At 30.8% G+C, this 22,289-nt stretch overlaps 3 protein-coding genes across 6 annotated transcripts; 2 read left to right on the forward strand and 1 right to left on the reverse strand.

Moving 5' to 3' along the window:
- The first annotated feature begins 2,326 nt into the window (after window positions 1-2,326).
- LOC108345725 (chaperone protein ClpB3, chloroplastic) lies at window positions 2,327-11,067 on the forward strand. 2 transcript variants are annotated; one of them, XM_017584444.2, is made up of 10 exons: window positions 2,327-2,724; window positions 3,942-4,160; window positions 5,017-5,254; window positions 5,658-5,853; window positions 6,933-6,987; window positions 7,278-7,428; window positions 7,669-7,977; window positions 8,701-8,966; window positions 9,198-10,124; window positions 10,527-11,067. In XM_017584444.2, the coding sequence occupies exons 1-10, from the start codon at window positions 2,488-2,490 to the stop codon at window positions 10,860-10,862; spliced, it is 2,934 nt and encodes a 977-aa protein (XP_017439933.1). In that variant the 5' UTR covers window positions 2,327-2,487; the 3' UTR covers window positions 10,863-11,067. The 2 variants fall into 2 exon arrangements, with proteins under 2 accessions (XP_017439933.1, XP_052723115.1); XM_052867155.1 differs by lacking the exon at window positions 2,327-2,724 and adding an exon at window positions 4,783-4,846 and having other exon boundaries at window positions 4,023-4,160.
- A 997-nt stretch (window positions 11,068-12,064) lies between these two features.
- Window positions 12,065-15,592, forward strand: LOC108344953 (uncharacterized). The gene is made up of 6 exons (XM_017583493.2): window positions 12,065-12,240; window positions 12,373-12,522; window positions 13,252-13,325; window positions 13,404-13,483; window positions 14,358-14,509; window positions 15,361-15,592. The coding sequence occupies exons 1-6, from the start codon at window positions 12,237-12,239 to the stop codon at window positions 15,426-15,428; spliced, it is 528 nt and encodes a 175-aa protein (XP_017438982.1). The 5' UTR covers window positions 12,065-12,236; the 3' UTR covers window positions 15,429-15,592.
- Window positions 15,593-16,754: 1,162 nt separating this feature from the next.
- Window positions 16,755-19,868, reverse strand: LOC108344778 (EID1-like F-box protein 2). 3 transcript variants are annotated; one of them, XR_008244956.1, is made up of 4 exons: window positions 19,659-19,868; window positions 17,632-18,405; window positions 17,408-17,483; window positions 16,755-17,065 (listed from the first exon to the last, which is right to left on the reverse strand). XR_008244956.1 is itself a non-coding variant. In XM_052867471.1 (3 exons), exons 1-2 carry the CDS (start codon window positions 19,851-19,853, stop codon window positions 17,650-17,652), a joined length of 951 nt encoding a protein of 316 aa, XP_052723431.1. In that variant the 5' UTR covers window positions 19,854-19,868; the 3' UTR covers window positions 16,755-17,065; window positions 17,632-17,649. The 3 variants fall into 3 exon arrangements, 2 of the variants coding, with proteins under 2 accessions (XP_052723431.1, XP_052723432.1); XM_052867471.1 differs by lacking the exon at window positions 17,408-17,483; XM_052867472.1 differs by lacking the exons at window positions 17,408-17,483; window positions 19,659-19,868 and adding an exon at window positions 19,486-19,646.
- Window positions 19,869-22,289: the final 2,421 nt, after the last annotated feature.

The raw sequence follows: 22,289 nt of genomic DNA on the forward strand, positions 1-22,289 counted from the left end.
AAACATAATAATATTAATAGTAAATAATATATTATTATTATTATTATTATTATATACTAACTTTATAATGACGAAAGAACTAAATAAATTCAAAATCTTTAACAAATAACTTTTTTTTTATATTTTAAGTATTTAATAATATTTTTATATTATTTATCTAATAAATTAAATATTTTATTCAAATTATTTGAGTCAAACATGTCGGTAAGTTAAAACATAATATAATGTTAAAATTATAGATATTAAATGTAAAAAAAAACACATATATATAAACATTTTTCTAGAAATTTAGAACAAAATTTTACCATTTATTAAGTAATTTGGAGAAGAAAAAAATTATTGAACAATGAAAATAAGATTGAATCAAACTTATTTAAGGGAAAGTGTAAATAAAATTTTGTAATATATCACAAGTTTAAATCTGAACCATGTGAATGTTCCACTAATGTGGAGAGAGAAAGAAAAAGATGACTGAATATAGTGAGAAGGTATAAGGTATTTTTGAAATAAAAAAAAATAGTGGAGAAGTGTAAAATATTTTTGGAATAAAAAAGAATAGTAAAAAGATACAGAAACAGACCAACACCCAGATTGGGTTTGCTCAAAAGACTGGTTTAAATTTCTAATTCGAATGTTCTTTCTGCCACCTCCATTATTACTAACTGCTACCCGTATTAAGAGAAAAATATTAAAATACCCTTCCTAGCTGTACCATGTCACTGTTGTTTTTGTCGTAAGTTCGTAACTGTCATTACACTGTTTTCATTACCTCTGCTGCTGTCACTGAGGTTACATCACTACTATTACATTTTTGTTCTCCACTACAAACGAAGAAGATAAGAGAAAGCATGATTTGAAACAAAAAAAAATCGTTATAAAAAGCTCAATCTGAAACACATTTTATGGAAAGCTTGTTCTAAAAAGCTTATTCCTAAAATTTGTTCCAAAAGTTATTATATATGTGTTGGAAAGCTCGTTCCATAAATCTTATTCTAAAAATTCTATTATGAAAATTGTACTAAAAAATTTTGTTTCATAAATTCTAAAAGGCTTCTTTTGAAAAATTCTTCAAACTTTCAAAACACATGTAAAATAGATTAAATCAAACTACATACCATATTAAACAAGTAATTTAACTGTATAAAGAATTTGAAGACATCTCAAACAATTTTAAAATACCAATCATAAAAAATGTTTTATCTATATATAATCATCACAATAAAGATAAAATTATACCATCATGATCATTAATAAGTAAAAACAAAAAATAGATAAAAAAAACTAAATAAGTAACTATATAAAAAGACTAAACTCTAAAAATATATTTTTAGATCGTATAACAAAACTATATATATAAAATCTTTTTAATATTAAAATAATCAAGTTTCACTATTTTTTTAAAATATTATTTTTTAAGTTTTTATATTAATTTTAATAAAATATTAATATAATATTTATATAAAAATTAAATTTGATGTTAGTTTAAAATGGATAAAAATAAATAATATATAAACTAAATTAAAAAAAAATAATGAGAAAATCATAAATTAACACGCAGTACTGATTTAATAAGTAAACATTTTTTTTTAAATTAAAAAATAAAATACAAATGATTTTTTTTTTAAATTACAAAAACTGAAAAAAAAAACACAAATTGGCATGTAAGATACATTACTCACCTATTTAAACACATATAAAAAAAATCAAATAAATTGATGAAAAATGGAAAACTTAAAGAAAATCCAACACGACTAATTAAGAATCAAAGGAAATTTAAACCAAATAATATAAATTTCACGTGGTAGACATCAAAATTAGTTGCAATGAGTAGAATTCGGAAGAACAATTCAATTTAACAGAAAGCAATATTTTATTTTTTGCATTTTAATTTATAAATAAAGGTTATTTGAATACTGAGTTAATTTATACAGATTATTCGGGTTCATATGCAGTCAATATTTATTTTTTAACTTTTATTTTATTTTAAATAAATGAAATAAATATATCACACTTTAAACAAATTAAAATCAATTACTTTTATAATTATTTATTATTAAATTTTAATAAAAATATCATATGAAAAATAAATTTTGAATTAAAAATAATACCTATAAAAATATAAATATTAAACTTCATTTTTAAATGGGTCTAATACCAACAAAATTACCATTCATTTCTCATATCTAACTGTTATAGAGTTTAAACACTAAACTAATAGTTTATTATATTTTATATTTATGTAAATAAAATTTAATTTCAAAGCTGGAGAAAAAAAAACTGTATAAATTTGTGATCCAATTAAAAACACATCCAAAACAAACCACATTTGTGAATCCTGTTGAGGTGTCTCACTGCTTATCCAACACCTTCTTAACAAATTCCTCTGGTTTTGCGCCTACAACTGACACAATCTTCACCACACTAACAAACAATCTCGGTGGAAAATTTCTTCGCCGGAAAATTCCTCCCCCTTTACGGTCACCGGCGATGGCCTCTGCAACGTCGTTTCCGGGTGTTTCTCTTCGTCCCTCCGTTCCAATTCGCAGTCACGCTCGATTAGCACAGTGTCGAGTTTCCTTTGGCTTTCCCCCGAACCTCACTTCGTTGAAGAGTTTGAGTTCAGTGCCGTCGAAGAAAAGAGAAGCTTTCTCAAATGGGTCTTCGAGAACGGGAAGAATCCTAGCACCGTTCTCTGTTCGATGCTCAATTTCATCAAGTGGAAAAGTATGTTTGAACGTTCATAACCGTATTCATTGTTATATTCAATCCTTTTTGGGATTGAAATTATTGTTAATGAGCTTATAAAAGAAGGAAATGCGTAATAGATAAGAAAATTACATTCACTCCCTAAGAATTTTTCAGATTGCATGATACCTTCTTTTTAATGTTCGATACTTTTCGATCAATTTGGAAAAGTCAGTGTAATGAGTAAAAAACGTGACCAATGATTTTTAAACATTGTAGGACAGAATGAAGAAGAGTTTGGTATACTGAATAAGAGGAAGTGTTAATGTCATTTATTCTCCTTGAAATTACTACTAAATAGTACTATTGTCACTTTTGGTTTCACTTCAAATCTTGGAAAAAAGGTATGAATATTAAGAGATTCATTTTTTTTACTAAAAATGAACATTTTTTGTGCATTTAAATTTTTTTAAGGAGGATGTGTAATAATTAAATAAATTGAACCCTTTTTAATGCTTCATTTTCAAAACCCTCTGGATTTAAGATTTGTGCTTTATTTTAATTTCGTTTGAGTTTAATCTATTGTATTTAATTGAATTATATTATTTGTCTATCAATCTCTGAATGAATCTCGAATGTTTATGTAGTGATTTCTAAAATATGGGGTTTATACAAATATTTTTCTTGTTATATGAGAGCAATTTATTCAATACATGACCCAGATACCTTCTCCACTCCTGCAAATGTTTTTTCTTAGTTTGTGTATTTTTTTATGATCCTTGAAATATTAAGATCTTTTTCTTTGTCTATGCTACAAAATGCTTATCTGACACTTGCTAGCCTGATGGATCTACCTAGTGTTTTTAGAACAAAAGAACCAAAATAGAAGATTTGGATATTATAAAGATCTTACACAAATTTACCGGAAAAAACTTGTATATTTTACATATTAAACCTAAAATATGTTAATGTTTAGTTTAGTGTCTTGTTGTTGGTATCAAAATAATACTAAATTACTTTTAACTAAACATATGTAAAGTACATTATTGTGTTAAATTTAAGTCATTGGTTGGTGTTTAAGTAAAGCTTGATATTAGCTCATGCAAGTCAAATTTGGCTTAACTCAGCTGAACTGGATTCATTTCAATTGTGGCAATTTAAATTGTTTGTGATTTTGGGTCACTTGTGATATTGATCGGGTCTAATTGGAGTTTCAGAGGTGTAGTGATTGATATTGGGTTTTGATGCAATGACAGATTATACAACAAGAATTTACAGAAATGGCATGGCAAGCAATTACCACTGCACCAGAAGTCGCTAAGGAGAACAAGCATCAGATTGTGGAGACTGAGCACTTGATGAAAGCTTTGTTAGAGCAAAAGAATGGGCTTGCTCGCCGGATCTTCTCTAAGGTTGGGGTAGATAATACTCGGCTTCTAGAGGCCACTGATAAGCACATCAAACGGCAACCCAAGGTGATTTGAACAAGTCAAATCTGCATATGCTTTGGTGCTCATAGTTATGTCTTTATCTTGTTATCATAATCTCTCTTCCTCTTGGTATTATTTGAGGTATAAGATGTTATTGATTTTACCCATATTCTCTTGTAACTTGGATTGTAGGTGTACTTTTCTTTCAGAATTAAGACCTAAATAAAAATTGTATTAATCCTCAACTTTTTCTGAGTAAAATGCAAGCTAACAGAAGCTTGGAAGTTAGAATGAAAGTTCTAGCCATTTACTTCCGTTTTCATAATGCCATAACATTGAGTTGAATCATGAGACTGATATGTACTACATCACATGTGGTTGTGGTCTGATCAATCTTTATAGTTTATCCATCCAAGCAAAAATTGCGGAGGAAAGGTGTAAAATGCCAAACTAATTTGATCAAACAGTTAATATATTGGCGATATGCAATTCAAGTCCTTACTCTTTTCCTTTATTCAAATTACATTACCATGTGTGGGAAAAATCTCTTATTTATCTGCACTCTTAATTCAGTATGATTGTATGAGCAGTCTATATTTAATGATTTTCACCGCTGATACTTGAAAAGACCCGTTTCATTGATGTTCGAAATATTGCTGACTTACAGGTGTTGGTTGCAGTTCAGATCAAGTATTTCAGACTGTGGATATTTTTTATTTTTCTATCTATGGGTAGCACTTATATTCCCAAATTCACTATTAGATATCAATATACAATTTTGAGCATATGCAAATGATATGGAGGAAAACTCCTAGGAATTCATTGTATCTTTTTAGATGCCTATAAAATACGCTCTGTAATCCTAGAACCTGATTGTTAAACTGTTGTCCTATTATGCTAGGTTCTCGGGGAATCAGGTGGTTCAATGTTGGGGCGTGATTTGGAGGCATTAATTCAGAAAGCCAAGGACATCAAGAAAGCATATGGGGACTCATTTGTGTCAGTTGAGCACTTTGTTCTTGGTTTTGCCCAAGATAAACGATTTGGGAAGACTTTGTTTAGAGATTTTCAAATATCTGAGCAAGGTCTTAAATCTGCCATAGAGTCCATAAGGGGACGCCAGTCAGTTATTGACCAAGGTCATTTATAATTATAATGTATATAATATTGCTGTCTCTTGACATTTTTGTTTTCTATTTGTTACTTGCTTTTGTTTGGCAGGAGGGTGTTGATTTTGGCTATTAAAAACTTTAGGGTCTATTTACTTATGTTTTCATTTCTATTTTATTTTTAATTACAGAACAGTCATCTTTTTTCAAAGATTTGTGCTGGAACATTGAAAACATTTATTTTTTGTTTTGCCCTGTTTGCTGTACAAGTAAAGACAGAAAATGAAAACAGAACTTTTTCTCAAACTGGCCCGTAATCTCTTTGTTTGTGCTAGAACCTGTGCTTGATGATGGGCTATGAGTATCTGTAGATGCAATGTTTTCATTTGGAAATATCTTCTGATTCATAAGCCTCAGTTTCAATTTCTTATAGATCCTGAAGGAAAGTACGAAGCCTTGGAAAAGTATGGGAAAGATTTGACAGCAATGGCTAAAGCAGGAAAACTTGACCCAGTCATAGGAAGAGATGATGAAATACGCAGGTGCATTCAAATTCTCTCCAGGAGAACAAAGAATAATCCTGTGCTAATTGGAGAGCCTGGTGTTGGAAAAACAGCAATCTCTGAAGGGTAAGTCTTTAGGTCTTCCTCCCAAGTGTTACCTGTGTTTGTCTTATTTTTAAGTATTTAACTTTAAATTATCTTTTGATTAAATTTTAGATGCTGCTTCTATCATCTTTTACCTGAATTTCATGTGTAACCTGTTTCATACATACAAGAATGCCACCTGCGATGGTGTGAAACAAAATACAAATTATTTGAACATGACAGTTCAGTTTTTTATTAGTATTTTTAAGAGATAAATCATAATTGTTTTATGTATGGAAGTTTAATATTTCAAAATACATACAAGAATGCCACCTGTGATGGTGTGAAATAAAATACAAATTATTTGAACATGACAGTACAGTTTTTTTACTAGTATTTTTAAGAGATAAATCATAATTGTTTTATGTATGGAAGTTTAATATTTCAAAATACAAGTTTCATAAAAGTAGAAAGTAAGTTGAGCAGATTATCCTAGTTTAAAATGATAGTTCTCTTCTGTTTATGAAACTAAAGTTCCTTGAAAATTGAGTGCAAGAGGTTACACATTGTTTGAAATAACAAATTATTCCTTTCTTCTATCATACTAAAACAAACATTTAGGCATTTCCTTTTCTATAGCATTATATATTAGAATCAATGGTAGAAACAATGTAATCGATTATATGGTTATTGAGACCGCAGTCAATTTAAATTGTGGTTGCAGTTACTTTGCGATTACTGTGATTTCAGGCATTGTGGGTACTGCAAGTGATGTGGGTTGTGTTGTGGCATTATTTCCCAGCTTGCAATTGTGAAATGTTATTTTGTTTTAAACAGAAGCAACATTATGGCCATTACAGTTTTTCTTGTGAATTCAACCTGCAATTTCAGGCTGATGTAGTTGCAAACACTGCATCAACCCTAATATTGCAGTTACATCAGGTGAAGTAATGTAATTTAAATGAAACCATGTTCAGTGATGCTGTTGAGACATTTTTGTTCAACCAGAGATCTTGGGTTTTTCTTGTAATTTTGTTAGATGAGAAGGACAAATGTTTATACCTTATTTGGTTGCTTGTGGTAGTTTTCATTAATTATTGACCTAGATGCCTTGGAAACAGACTTGCTCAAAGAATTGTTCAAGGAGATGTTCCTCAAGCTTTGATGAATCGAAGGGTATGTGCTTTATCTTGGCTATTCTGAATTCCTAATATTTTTTTAGAAGCTCAAAATGGAAGATAAAGGGGAAAGAATGGGAATGTGGGATAGATTTACATTAACTGGCTTTTTAAAGATTTTATCTCATTTTCATTACATTAATATATATTACGCCCTCTAAATCTTACCCTTAATTCCATTGATTTGTTCTATAAGTATGTTTTTTTTTTATCTTATTTTTTTCTCCAGTTTGAGCTGTGTGTTGACCGTGAGTTGTAAAATTAATCTGATACACTTGTCACTTTCAGCTCATATCCCTTGATATGGGTGCACTTATTGCAGGAGCAAAGTACCGGGGAGAATTTGAAGATAGACTGAAAGCTGTTCTCAAAGAAGTAACAGAATCTGATGGTCAGATTATCCTTTTCATTGATGAAATCCACACAGTTGTTGGGGCAGGTAATGAATTTCAGGATTTTCCACCTTTTGTGACTGATTTTTTGTTTTTGCAAAAGCAATTTGAAATACAACTTTCCCCATTTTCTTTCAACATTTTTTTCCTTTCTGTCTGCATGACTGCTGTGCGAAAACCTTTCAAATCCATGGATTTGTCTGTAGCAATGGTGATTTGATAAAAGAAATTAAACATGTTGCCCGTTGAACTTGATTGAAATATTGAATATATCTGTCACATGCTAGGTGCTACAAATGGTGCTTTGGATGCTGGTAATCTCTTAAAGCCTATGCTTGGTCGGGGGGAGCTGCGATGTATTGGTGCTACAACATTAGATGAGTATCGAAAGTATATTGAGAAGGATCCTGCACTTGAGCGCCGTTTCCAGCAAGTTTTTGTTGACCAACCATCAGTTGAAAATACCATTTCAATACTGAGGGGACTGCGGGAAAGATATGAACTGCATCATGGAGTTCGCATTTCTGACAGTGCACTTGTGGATGCTGCAATTCTCTCGGATAGATACATAAGTGGCAGGTTTTTGCCTGATAAAGGTATTAATAACAGACCAAAGACTCTTGGCAAATGAACATATTACACAAAGCTTAAGAAATTTTGTTTTAAGTTTTTTCTGGCAAATAATTAGTTATTGTATTATGATACCTTACTTCTTTTAAAAGAATGATATTTGGATTCTGGATTAGGGTCTTAGCAATAAATGATATAATGTATTAATAGAAACTGTTCTTAAGAGCTTTAAAACCATATGGAACTTCCCCACTGTAGGGAGCATTACTGTGACCATTGTCTAATTCATTTTCAATGTGTTGAATTTGAACGATTAATTTATAGCTGCAACTTCTCTCTTTTTCTTTATCATTTATTTGTTTCTTTACATTATTTTGTTAATTTTTTCAGAATATATGGAAAAGCATCTCATAATATTAGTATTGGAACTCAGGATATCTTAAAGTATCTCGGATGTTTGCTTAGGATTGGTTCCTATTTTTCAGTATATTCACCAATTGGTTTCCTAGATTGGGATTATGATTCTCATACTAGTATGGATGTAGGTCGATACTGTCTTTTGTATAACCTGAAGCCAATATCAATTTTGGACTATTCATTAGCTTATCTTCATATTTTTTTATCTCCTTTTATACAAAAGCATTCCCAGTTTTCAATAAAAATGTAAACTTTTACTGTATTTCATTTTCTGTGGACTTGCATCAACAATACTCACAAATCACTAACTTCTTGCTACTTCTAAATTACAGCTATTGATCTGGTTGATGAAGCAGCTGCTAAACTAAAAATGGAAATTACTTCAAAACCTACTGCACTTGATGAGATTAATAGGTCAGTCTTGAAACTCGAGATGGAGAGGCTCTCTCTCATGAATGATACAGACAAGGCTTCTAAAGATAGATTAAATCGACTTGAGACAGAACTCTCTCTCTTAAAAGGGAAACAGGATGAATTGAATGGGCAATGGGAGCATGAAAAGTCTGTAATGACTCGTCTGCAATCTATTAAAGAGGAGGTATGTTATCAGAATTATGTTATGTTTTGCCAAATGTGCATTCAGTTTATAAATAAGTGAACGTTTATAAGACAGTTTTGCGGGGTTTGATCACACTGAACCAGAGCAAGTATGTTGGTAATTATATTATGTTGGTAATTATATTATTAGAAATGCACTTGCATTAAGACCCGATTGTATGTTAATCAGAAGATTAAAATCTGATGCTTTCCGATTTTCATTTATATGCAGATAGACAGGGTAAATCTTGAGATTCAACAGGCTGAGAGGGAGTATGATCTTAATCGTGCGGCTGAATTGAAGTATGGCAGTCTAAACTCCTTGCAACGACAACTTGAAAGTGTAGAAAAGGAGTTACACGAATATATGAACTCTGGTAAGTCTATGTTGAGAGAAGAAGTTATTGGGAGTGATATTGCTGAAATTGTAAGCAAGTGGACTGGTATTCCAATTTCAAAACTTCAACAATCAGAAAGAGAGAAGCTGTTGTACTTAGAGGAAGAGCTTCATAAGCGTGTTGTTGGTCAAGATCCCGCTGTTAAGGCAGTAGCTGAGGCTATCCAACGATCAAGAGCGGGTCTTTCAGATCCCCATCGGCCGATTGCTAGCTTTATGTTTATGGGACCGACTGGTGTAGGAAAGACTGAGCTAGCCAAGGCCCTTGCTTCTTATTTGTTCAACACAGAAGAAGCACTTGTACGAATCGACATGAGTGAGTACATGGATAAACACACTGTCTCGAGATTGATTGGGGCTCCACCAGGATATGTTGGATATGAAGAGGGAGGACAACTAACAGAGACCGTTCGCCGCAGACCTTATGCTGTCATTTTGTTTGATGAGATTGAGAAGGCACACTCAGATGTTTTCAATGTATTCCTTCAAATCTTGGATGATGGAAGAGTAACTGATTCACAGGGCAGGACTGTAAGTTTTACCAACACGGTTATCATTATGACCTCAAATGTTGGATCACAGTACATTCTCAACACAGATAATGACACTGTACCCAAAGAGTCAGCATACGAAACCATAAAGCAGAAGGTAATGGACGCAGCAAGATCAATCTTTCGCCCTGAGTTCATGAACAGAGTTGATGAGTATATCGTTTTCCGGCCTCTAGACCGTGACCAAATAGGTAGTATTGTCAGGTTACAGGTAATTTTCTCCTCTCTAATAGATACATTTATGTTGAAGTCCATTACTCCACCACACACACCCCTATAAAAGAAAGAAGAGTAAAATATGTTTCTAATCTCTCAAAATTTGGTTTTAGTATCCATGAAAATTTAATACACCTTTACTCTATATTTTGATATAAACATATGTTTCTAGTCTCTGGTGAGGGACCAAAACAATACCACTTTGGGTACATGTAAAGTCTAGAGACATTAAAAGGACTAAACTAAACTTTGAGATATTTTGAAAGACTAAAAACATCTTATACTCAGGAGAATTACCTGTGTACATTTCAATGATGAAAGTCAAAGAGAATTCTGGGAATTGTTACATGGTCTTTCAATTTTTTATCACAAGACTCACTTCCTACGTCTTTTACAGTTGGAGAGGGTGCAAAAGAGGATTGCAGATCGCAAGATGAAAATCCAAGTGACAGAAGCTGCAATCCAACTCCTTGGAAGTTTGGGGTATGATCCAAACTACGGCGCTAGGCCGGTCAAGCGAGTGATTCAGCAGAATGTGGAGAATGAACTTGCCAAAGGTATTCTTAGAGGAGAGTTCAGAGATGAAGACACAATTTTAGTGGACACAGAAGTCACAGTATTTGCCAATGGTCAACTTCCCCAGCAAAAGCTAGTTTTTAAGAGGGTTGGAACTGATGCTGAATCCAGTTCTACTGTTAAAGAAAACTGGGAAGGCTCTCCACAGATTCTGTGAATGCATGTCACAGCTCCTTGTTTCTCCACATGCAAGGTTTCACAACAAATTTTGGTGCATGTCGCTTTCTTACACTTATGCAACTTCGATGATCCTGTGCATAGCATGAAATAGTTTATAGTTTTCCATATAATAACTTTTGTTGGTCAATACAAATACCATGCTAAAGAAGTGTTGACTTTATGAAAATCAATTTTATTGTAAAGCTGAAGCAGTAGTTGGTTTCTCAAAAAAAAAAATTGGCTTCCGACTTACACAATTCAGTAGTCGTTTTTGACTTTCAGATATTCCAAAAAGGGTAAAATGGGAAAGACACTTTAGGGGTGCAGGAAAAGTTATAGAAGTGCAAGAAGAAACTGCCTATATATTTCGATGGAAATTAGTATCCTTAGTTTTTCAGGTTTTCTCATTTCTATTTAAAATTTAAAACTAAAAAAATTTAAATTTCCATGCAAATTTAATATATATTACAGGTCTCCAAGATACTACCTTTCTTAGTATTTTCCTACAAACATTATATATATATATATATAATAAACTATACCAACATTTTGTGTTGAATAATTTTTTCTTTCACGAAAGTGAGGGGAATCCTCCATGGGCATCTTTAACTCATACATTGTAATATTCCATATTTTGTAACAATCACAAAATTAAAACTCAATATTCATTTATTTGAGATAATTACTATTTTATATATGTATATTATTGAAATTATAATTTTTTTGGTCAAAGTCAACTTTAATTAAAATTTGCACAAAAAAAAATATCGATTACTATAAAAAAAATTAACTAAATGAAAATTGCAATATATATTCTTAGAATTTATTAAAATTATGTGAAACGTCAAATTTCTTATTCAAGGTTTGTAACATTAAAAATAATAAATGAATTTCTAAAAAGTTAGTAAAAGTAAAGTTAGACATTTTTATACTCATAGTAACATACTTACATCCTTATTGTTTTATTATATATGATTTATCCTTCATTCATATTTTCATGAGATTAATGAGATAGATTTTACATCTTAAATCAATAAAAAAAAGTGTTTAAACTCGTGTTCAAAATATAAAAAATCAAACATTATTCTTAAAGAATCAAAATGACTCAATTTTTTTTTAAAAAAAGATAACGATGAAAATAATTTTTAAAAATATAAATCTTAAAAAATTAGATAAATAAAGGCAAAATGACAATAAGAATGCAAAGGTGAAAAAGGAAGCAAAGGAAGAACACTCTTTCTTGCGCTACCGGCATCAACGTTGTCATCCTCGGCTTCTTCTTCTTCTTCTCTCCGTTTAAGTGTTCTTCTTCCTTTTGCAGCTTGTTGTGTCGCAGAACCGAACCACTCACCATTCTTTCTAACATACGCAAATGGGTACTTTTTATTTTCCATTCATCCTGTGATTGCAGTGATAAAAGATTGAAACTTTGTGTTTCAATTCGCTTTCTCGTCACTTTTCCCCCCTACCCATTTTCACTTTCTTTGTTTTTTTTCTTCTTGGGTTAGATTTTCCGGCAGAGGAGAACGAAGAGGGAAACGTGGAAGAGTTGATGATGATGGAAGGAGTAGCATCAATAGCATTGTTGCCGTGTGGCTCTATCTCAGGACACTTCATCCAACTTCCACATTCTACTTGCTATGGCCTTTCTGGCACTGGTATATCATACATGTTCATCTTTTCTTTGTTTGACTGATACATGTTTCCCCTTCTCTTCTCTCCAAAGATTAGGTTAAAACGATTATTTTGTCCTACATGTTCCTACATAAGACATGACTTTAAGATAACTTTCTCTATGAAAAAAATGTAAGTTCTAATCTTTATAGGCTTTCATTAGTGCACATTGGTCCGTGCTGATACTATGCTGCTGAAGTTTGAATTCTTAACAAACTTATTGCATTATATCCTCTAGTAGGGATTGAAAAAATTTCATTCAGGATTGATTTCTAAGTTAGATTCACTTGTAAGCATCAAATGATTAAAGAGTGAAAGATTATCACATTAGAATTATTCTCTTGTAATGAACTTTAGGTATTAAGGGATAACTGGTTTGTTTTTATTTAAAATTTTAAGGGCTCCTTTATGTCCATGCTTTGTACAAGGAATTGATGTAAATGGCCCGTAGGTTCCATATTATTTGACTTAAAATTAAATTAAACTAAATTCATCAACTAATTTAACTTCTTGTTAGCCTTTCAGCTAAAGATTGTAGTTATTACTACCAGCTTGCAAGAGTAGTAAATATCCTTTTTAGTGCATCAATTCTTATACAACTATTTTTAGTAATTGTTCATGGTCCTGTATTTGATCTGCCTCTTTTATGCGACTTTTTTTATGCACTATTGTATCCATCTAGTAATTACGTGTACTTTTTTTTTTCATGAAAGAATTGGCATGTGAAAGGGAATGCAGTAGGGGTGAGGATTATCGCGTCATCAAACTCACGATCACAGATTTCAATGTAGTAATTGTGCCCTTTGTGTTGTTTGTCTTTTCCTTCCTTTGTATACTTTATTCACATTTGGTTTTCGTAAAATAGACAAAGAAAGAGCAAGCCACTGTTGTGGAGTGCAAAGGCCATGATGCTGCACGGTTCCACAGCATTGATCATATTCATGGGTAAAGCAGTGTTTTCATGTATAGTCTCTTTTTGAGTGCTCACTGTGCTTTATGATTTTGTTTTCTAATTTAAGTTGGTTCTTAGTCTGTATAACTTTCTAGTTAAACAGTGAGAATAATATTATTTTGAGGAAACTACATTTCTATAATAAGGCAACTGCTTAGGTATAAGTTATAATTTTTGGACTATAGTCAAGTCAATGAAGTCAATCTTTGTCATTGGATTCTACAAGTATTTAACTATAATTATGCTTACAGACAAATGAGCTTGTTGCTGTTTAGCATGCCAATGGAACAGAGCAGCTTATAAGAGACACATAATTAGATAATCCACAAGTTATTATCTAGTTTTCCTATGGTCCTCGTAAAGATTATTTTCTATTTTACACAAAGTACTTAGTTGGTGTTCTTTGGGATACGTTATTTTAGATTGAACTATTACTCACTATAGTTTCACACAAATTGGATTTTAGTCACTATTTCCCACTCATCTGGGTTTTTTAGTCCTTATGGTTTCTACTCATTAGGTTATTTCCCCCTATTTGCTGTGAAGGATTTTTCATTATAGTTTGCAATTATTAAACTACCGGTCCCTAAAAGACTAAAAGTCCAAATGAATTAAACTACCTTTTGTATTTCAACCTGTATTTAACATGAGTGATTATCAGTAATTGTCTGTGTTAGATTAATTTTTCTCTATTTATCTTGATTCTTTGTCTTCTGTTGGCTGGTTAGTTCTCTTTCAGAGCATGTTTGAATTTTTCACACAGATTGAAGTTCTCACTCATTTACATTTTTCTTCACTTTGAATTTTTATGATAACAAGTTCATTGCTAGCATATTCCACTTATTGTTTGCATCCACCTTTGAACAGTTGGGGTAAGGATATCACTGGTATGGTTGAACAAAAGGATGGGAAGAAAAGAATCTCTGTTTCATTCGAGTGTGAGACACTGAAAGCCGATAAAGCAGCAGAAGATCACATCAAGAAATTCATGCCAAAGTTAGCTGGGATGGATGCTGTTGGTAAGTGAATGTGACACAAGTTACTTCACACCTTCCACCTACAATAGTTTTTCCATGTTTTCTTCTGTCGGCTGTTTTTAATGCTATCATCTCGTTTACCAAGACCAATGGCATCATGTGATTGGTGTAGTCAACCTCTCTTAGTATGATAAGGCTTTGGTTGGTTTATTGTTTTTAAATTTATCTTCTGAAGAATCCTTTTTATTTTATCAAAAAAAGGTTAAACAATGAAGTAATGGAGAGATGCTCAAAAGAGTATTCTCACAGTTCTAAATTGTTGCTAGTCTTGGATGATAGTTCTACACTCATACACAATTGTGAGATCTTTGATAATTTATGGTCCTTTTCTTTGCTTTTTCCCTGTTGTGGCCTGTATATCTTTTCATGCACTTTGAATGGAGGAAGTGAAAGCGTAATGAAGAGACCAGGATTTGATCATGCCATGCAATCTGAACCGAACCATGAGGCATTCTTCTTGGAGTTGCACTTTGCTAAAAGAAACCAGCGTCATATTTCTTATACTTTCTTTTACTATTAATTGATTAAACCTGAAGATTTCAGCCTGTGGCAGGTTCTAGATGCTGCTGTATTTGATTACTGTGATATTTTGATTCTCATGATTTTTGCATGGCATGTACTTGCATGGGACACTTTTTTTTCTCTTTCACAGAATCTTGCATTCTTTTGGACCACCAAACTACAATTTTGATATTGAGAAGTGTGATGCATGCATGAGCTTAAGCACAAAGATACAATCAGTTTAATTTGTTCAATGCATTTTATTATATATCTGGACCAGTTCCTCACCCCTTGCATGCTCAGTGTTTTATTTGATGTTTGAATAATTGCAGTTAACATAGGAAAGATGAAGATTTCTGGGTTGGATTTTGGAGCAGAGGAAGATGAAGAGACTGAGTAGAAAAAAAATGATATTTTGTAACTAGTTTATGTCCATTAAGAGACTGAAAGAAAGAGTGAAATGACATTATTTGAGCAAATCATGCATAACATTGTTTTGTAGAAAGGTATGAATGTGTGGTTTGCCTAAAAGTTCATCCTTAATTGAAGAAAATAGGTTCTCCATTCCCAGTTTCTGTATATGTCTTTAAATTGGATTATTGAAGTACACAAGGGAAGAATATACTCCATCTGAATGGATAAAAGATAGAAACAGGGCAAATTTAGAACAATAAACACTGTTAACTTATATAACCACAATTTTATGAGTGAACAACATTTTTAACCCCCAGTGATAATTTTTTAATTATGAGTTTAATGGCTTAGCATTGGCAGTATTTATCATAGTTCTACAGTTAGTCAACCTATCACGTGTCAGCAGTGATGTCATTTTTAAAGTAGTATTATTATAGAAGTAAACTAAATTATCATATTTTATATTTGTGATTAGTTTACCAAGTAAAATTATTTCACTTTCTTAGCATATAATGTATGTACTCATTTAGAACCTTTTCATACGATCAAAATTAGAAATTCGGGTGTCTATTGCGTGGATCAAAATGTTCCAAATTCTTATGAATTAATCATGAGTTAGTAAACCCTCTGGCATGTATTAAAGAAAATTAGGTTAATATCTTCTATAAGAAATTATCTAAGTAATTCTGAAAATAATATATTAATTAAGACAATTTTAATGTTATTAGTTTAATTATTTTTTACTTTTGATAAACGAGATACTTTAATCTTATAAAAAGTACTACGAAGATTATTATTCCTTTTATCATTATTAAAGTTGAAAATTGTTTACTTAATAAATTTGTGGCCTGTAATTGGTAACATTAATGTCAGATGCGTATATTTATGGCATAATGATTGATAAAATGGTCATTGATCAGAATCAGTACGTAAAATTAGTTTCATTTGACAGATACAGTGCAGTTTCAACTGTGTCCATGCAGTCATTGTCATGCTAAAAGTTCTCATGATTTTAGGTGGAATGTGTCGAGTGAAAAATACGTTATATCTTATTTTCTTACCTTCATTAATTATTGATTAATAATTTTTTTTTCTACAATTTTTATTTTCTGATTTCAGTTAATTTCATAGTTAGATAACTAAATACAAAGACTCTGTTCTTGTCTGACAAAAAAATATAAAGATGTTGTCCATGTTTGACTGAAAGTATGTGGACTAAGAGCACAACTTTTTAGTATACTCTTTTACTCACAGGTGGACTTCGAAGAGTGGAGCACAAAAATTCTCTTCAAATGAATCTGAAATTGGAAAATGCTACTAAATCAAAATGATTTTTAAGAAGTATTAACTATTGCACACCCAGGTCAGAAATCTACAAAACAATTCAGTGTACCACATAGTTCTAAGTAAAGAACCACCTTCTATTTGATTTATTAAAAAAAATGTTGGCAATATTTATAATCAGTGGAAAATGCTGGCATGAGTTGAGACAGCAACATGAAGCATAATGCAATGTGGAGGTTTGAATCAAAATGAGACTTATAGCTGTTGCTGAGCACAGTTTCACCCTTGAGCAAACAGCACTGCGCTCAGCCAAATTTCATGTTAAGATTGAATTCCAATCTGCCAAGGAAACATCACAATTTCAGATGAAAATTAGATAATGCATACAATGAATGAGTTTGTCTGTCTTCATTTTTTTCAAAAAGTGTTTTTTAAAAGAATATACATATTTCAGATTCTTTTGGGTGTTTGTCTAATCTGCTTATCTTATAAATAAACAGTTTCCCTTTTTTTAAAAAAAAAATTAACTGTTAAGTAAGTGATTATCTTAAAAATATTTTCAAAGTCTAACCAAACTGGTCTAACATCATTCGTGTTGTTGGTGTGTTCTCTAATCAGATTTGGAGTTTCATCTTGATAATCTGCATAATAAAAATTCTAATAAATGTCAATGGATATTACCCAGATGAAACTTCAATTCTGATGAGAGAATAGTATCCATTTCTACAAACTTTTAACCAATAATAAACTGAAACACCTGTTAAAAAAGATAAGTTGTTGCTCATCAACATAACCAAAATTCATGAAAATGGGTCTAGTTCTCACATAGAACTAGTTTTTCATTCATAAAAAATGATAATTAAATATTACAGGAAATTATGGACTTCACAGACACAGGAAAATACCTGAGAATCATTAATATCTTACTCATTTTCAGATACATCCTCTGAATCAGACAGTGGTAACAATGTGCAGACCCCAAGCAAGTGACCATTTAGGCAGACATAATACTCAATATAATCTTTATGGGAACCCAACCTGCACTTAGCAGTTTGTGGAATCATATTGGCCTGTAGCATACTCCACAACTTAGCCTTACAATAGGGGCAAATCTCGGTTGGATGGAGCTGTGCACCTCTGTTAATTATCATCTTCTTAACGTTTGATGATGCAAACGACTTGAAAATTCCTCTGAAGAATCCTAAATCACCAGCTTCACCTTGGTCAATATGCTCACAAGGCTCAGACACATACAAAACATCATTCAGACACTGTGGCATGAGAAAGCTCTTTCCTAGTGTTTTAGAAAACCGAGTCTTGTTAACAAAGTGACCAGGAACCTCAACATTATCGAACAAACCACCTTGTGTGCAACCAGAACAGAATATGAGAAGCTTCCCCAGAGCCCTCCAGTTCCCATCTGCACTGTGACTTCCACTGGATTGCAGATCAAGCATCATCTTAGGAGCTCTTGTTCTGCAAAACTCTTTCCATAAAACCCTCTTTGCAATATCATCAAACCATTTGCATGCACACGACAGTGTAGCAATTAGATTGGGGTTCCAATTCAAATGCTGAAACACCAAGAATATCACATCTTCACTTAAATGTCCCTTGGTGCATTGACAACTAGCTGAATGTACACATCGATACTGCTTAGTGAGAATCATTTTCTTCACCTGAAGTTTACACAGAACACTCATTAGTTTCTTATTATTACTTTTTCCATGTCATACTTTAGAATATTCATACATATGACAAATCTTAATGACCAGATTTCTTAATTGTGCAATTCATGTTAATCAGGAAACATCAGGATATAACTAATGTAATGTAACCAATACTGAACTATGCAAACAATAACATCCAAAACGCATACCATATAACTAGAATTGACATCATCAAACTGCTTTCTAACATACTAAAGGTTTTTTCAAGAAAATATATGTTTTTCTCCCTCCCAATGCTCTGGTCTGTGGTGAACTTCACGAGTATATTGTTATTCAGTATCTTACTAGTCTTAAAATCTATAGTGCATGGATATGATATTTGTAGTAAATACAACAGAATATGTAAATTGAGCTATCTATGCTTCATAAGTTATAATCAATAAAATCCTATCTATATCTTCAAACAGAAAATGAAGGGTGTAAATTTCCATGGAAGGAGGAATGAAACAACTGATGAAGCAATATTCATAAAGAATGAGGCATGAAATATAAACCACTAGTTCTTACAACAAAACTCAAATGCAGAAAACAAATATCATAGATAGAGCGGTATTTCAGTTCAAGCAACAGTACTGCAACCAAGACCAGCCTTAAAAATTCTTCAAAATTCAAGCATCTAAGAGTGAAAAACGATATCAAACCATACGTACATAAAAAAAGATAATTAAATGCATCAGACAAAGTTAAGCATTCCAGAGCTACACGTAAATGAAAATTTTCATTTCCCAACACCAATAACCCAATCTACAGCAGCCACGTCACAGAACAAAGTTAAAAGACATGACACATCTCACATGGCACCTGAAGCTTAACATAAATTCCTTAATCCTTACTACATAGACAAATCTAAACTCCAAAATGACCCTTCACTAGATTCCACAGAATCCCCACTCAAAACTATAAATTTAAGAAAACCCTCCTTTCAAACGAAAAAGAAAAATTAAACTACCAAAAAAGAAGAGAAAAATGGATCGGTATCTAGAAATTAGATATAAAAAAAAATACAAGAAAAACCAAAGCAAAACAAACCCAGATTGTGACTCAGCTTACGGAACCGGCTTTAGCCATAAAAGAAACAATGGTTTGCTTTGTGGGAAAGAAAAGGGAAAAGGGTATCTGAGAAACAGTAAAATCAAAAACAGACAAGAAGAAAAGTAGCAACTTGTTTGCAAAAGTGGCGTAAAATTATCTGTAATTTTCACCTCTGAGAAGGGACAATTCGGTCCACAAAAAGCACAGGGCAACACACTCAACTCGAAGCAGCAAAAATGCAAAGAGATAAAGAGAAGAGAAGGTACGAGGAAGAAAACCAAAGAAGATGAAAAAAAAAAGCAAGAAAAAGAACCATAAACAGAAACGTTTGAAGAGGAAAAAAAGTGTAATATATTTGAAGACATGCATAGAGTAACTGAGTGAGTACGGATTCTATCAAGGACAAATCATACTGTGAAACGTGTCAACGATGTCATCTTGGTCCAGCTGGCACAGCACGATTCTAAAGTAGCATTTCGAAGGCTGATTTTGTAGGGTATTCAAAATTCAACCAAGTTGTCTCAAACACTTTCTTCTGAGTTTTTAAAGAAAAATATTTTTTTAATAATAATTCAAAAAAGTATTCTTTTTATTTCCTCTTTACAAAACCATGAAATATAATGTCTTAATTACTCACTTTCCTTAATTTCTCATCAATAATAAATAATAAAGAAAAGAAATGTAAGTGTGTAGTGTACTTACAAGTTTATTTGAATTGGTAAACAAGGAGTTAAATCCATCAATCAATTATAAAGATGATTAATATTAATGTTGAATAAGTTTATAAGAAGATAGTAATTATTGTAATTAGGTCGTTGTTAATGAAAAACTTATTTTAAAATTTATAAATATATTTAAGGTAAAAGATTAAGTTATTTGTATTTATTGTATAATTAATATCTAAACGATTAAATATTAAACTGAATTTAACATCAAAATGTTTTCTAAAATTATTTTATGAATATTTTAGATGAACAATTACGATAGAACTTAAAATTAAATACAATTTTTAGATCTTTACACGTAGAATGGTTGATCTCGATTTTATTGATCTCGATTTTATATTTCAAAATTGATTTTATATCTCAAAATCGTAAGAAACAATTATTATATATTTTTTTATGAGAGAAAAAGAAACAAATAAAAAAGAATGAAATGAAATAGATAAAAAAAAATAGTTGGTAAGTTCTGTTTATTAAATATGATGTTTAGTAAAGAGAAAACATTACATGGGTGATAAAATAAAATGAGTTATCTAATAAAATAGAAATAACTTATTGAATTGTTTAATTCTAAAATTATTATTATTATTATATTTTAATATATTGTTAAAGATTTTATTTCATTTTCTTTAACCAAGACTAAAAAGGATTATTTCTAGGTACAGTTCACGTCTGCCAGGTGTCGCTTTCTTAATGTTTGGGCTTTCATTTTCAATTTTTTTATTTATATTTAATTGATATTGTTATTTTGTGTCAACTTGGTGCTTTATCTTTCAGCTGTCAATATTTTTTTAGTTTTTTAGCTAAATAAACACAACTTGCAATTTCTTTATTCTTCTTCTTGCTTTCTCACTTGTCTCAACCTTTTTCTCTTCTTTCTATTGGATTCAACCAAATTTACAATTTTGGCTTTATAATAGTAAGTAAAAGTAAAATATTGAAATTAGTCTCATTAGTTTCATAATTTGTTATTTTGTATTTGTTATAAATTATATAAATAATTTTTAAGGTATTTTATTAAGATTATAAAACAAAATCTAGTAGTATTTAATTAATATTTTTCTTAAATTATAAGAATATGTTGATTTAGAAAAATTATACTATTCACAACGTGTCTTACATTAGTTGTTTTCAAAATGAAATGCTTTTAACTATAGTTAAAAAGTGCATTGATAAATAACTATGAAGGAAAAGAGAAAATAATGATAGATAAGATACGTAAGATAATGAAAAGGACAGGAAAAGGAAAGAAAAAGACGAAAATGGGCTTGTATTACAATTTTTCAAAAATATAAAACTCAATAAACTTAAAATATTTATTTAAACGTTAGTAAAACAAGTTAATTAAAATTATATTTTTGCCCTTTTAATAAAAAAAATAAGCTTGCTATGTTTAAATTTATTTTCATTTTGATTTTATAAAAATATTTTTAATATTTTAAAATTTTAAAATTTAAAATTTATTTATTTTTAAATATTTTCTTACTTGAATAAAGAATGAAAAATAGAACAAAAAGAAACTAGCTAATTAAAATTATTTGGAAAAAAAATTATATTTTTTTAAATGCTAACAGCATATAAATTATTATCCATATATTTAATTTAAAGTTAATCGTCTTTTTGTTACATATGCATACACATGTATTTCGATTTAACCCTACAATAATATCCAAATACTCACTATTAGTATTACTTAAATTTAATATTAAGAGAATTGTTTGACACTGGTGAAAATAAGATTGTCTTAGAAAATATTTACAAGAAATTAGAAAATATGTTATTGCTCTCTACTACAGAGTCATATTTTATATTTAATTCCTCCAAAAACTTTTGTTTGACTTTTGATTCCTGTAAAATTCCTTTTTATCCTTATTTTTTTTTATAAATATGGAAACTTTTTGTTTTACTGTTTTTCGGAAAAAAATTAACAAGAACTAAAAATAAATTATTCTCCTATCACAGGATAAAACAAAAAGAACATACCAAAAAAAAAAACTAAAATGAAATGAAAAACAGTTATTTTTTTTAAACCACGAGACAAAACATAGAAAATCAAATATTTACATATCATGTTTAGAT

The sequence above is a fragment of the Vigna angularis genome, chromosome 8, assembly GCF_016808095.1.
Source record: "Vigna angularis cultivar LongXiaoDou No.4 chromosome 8, ASM1680809v1, whole genome shotgun sequence".
Classification (NCBI taxonomy): Eukaryota; Viridiplantae; Streptophyta; class Magnoliopsida; order Fabales; family Fabaceae; genus Vigna; species Vigna angularis.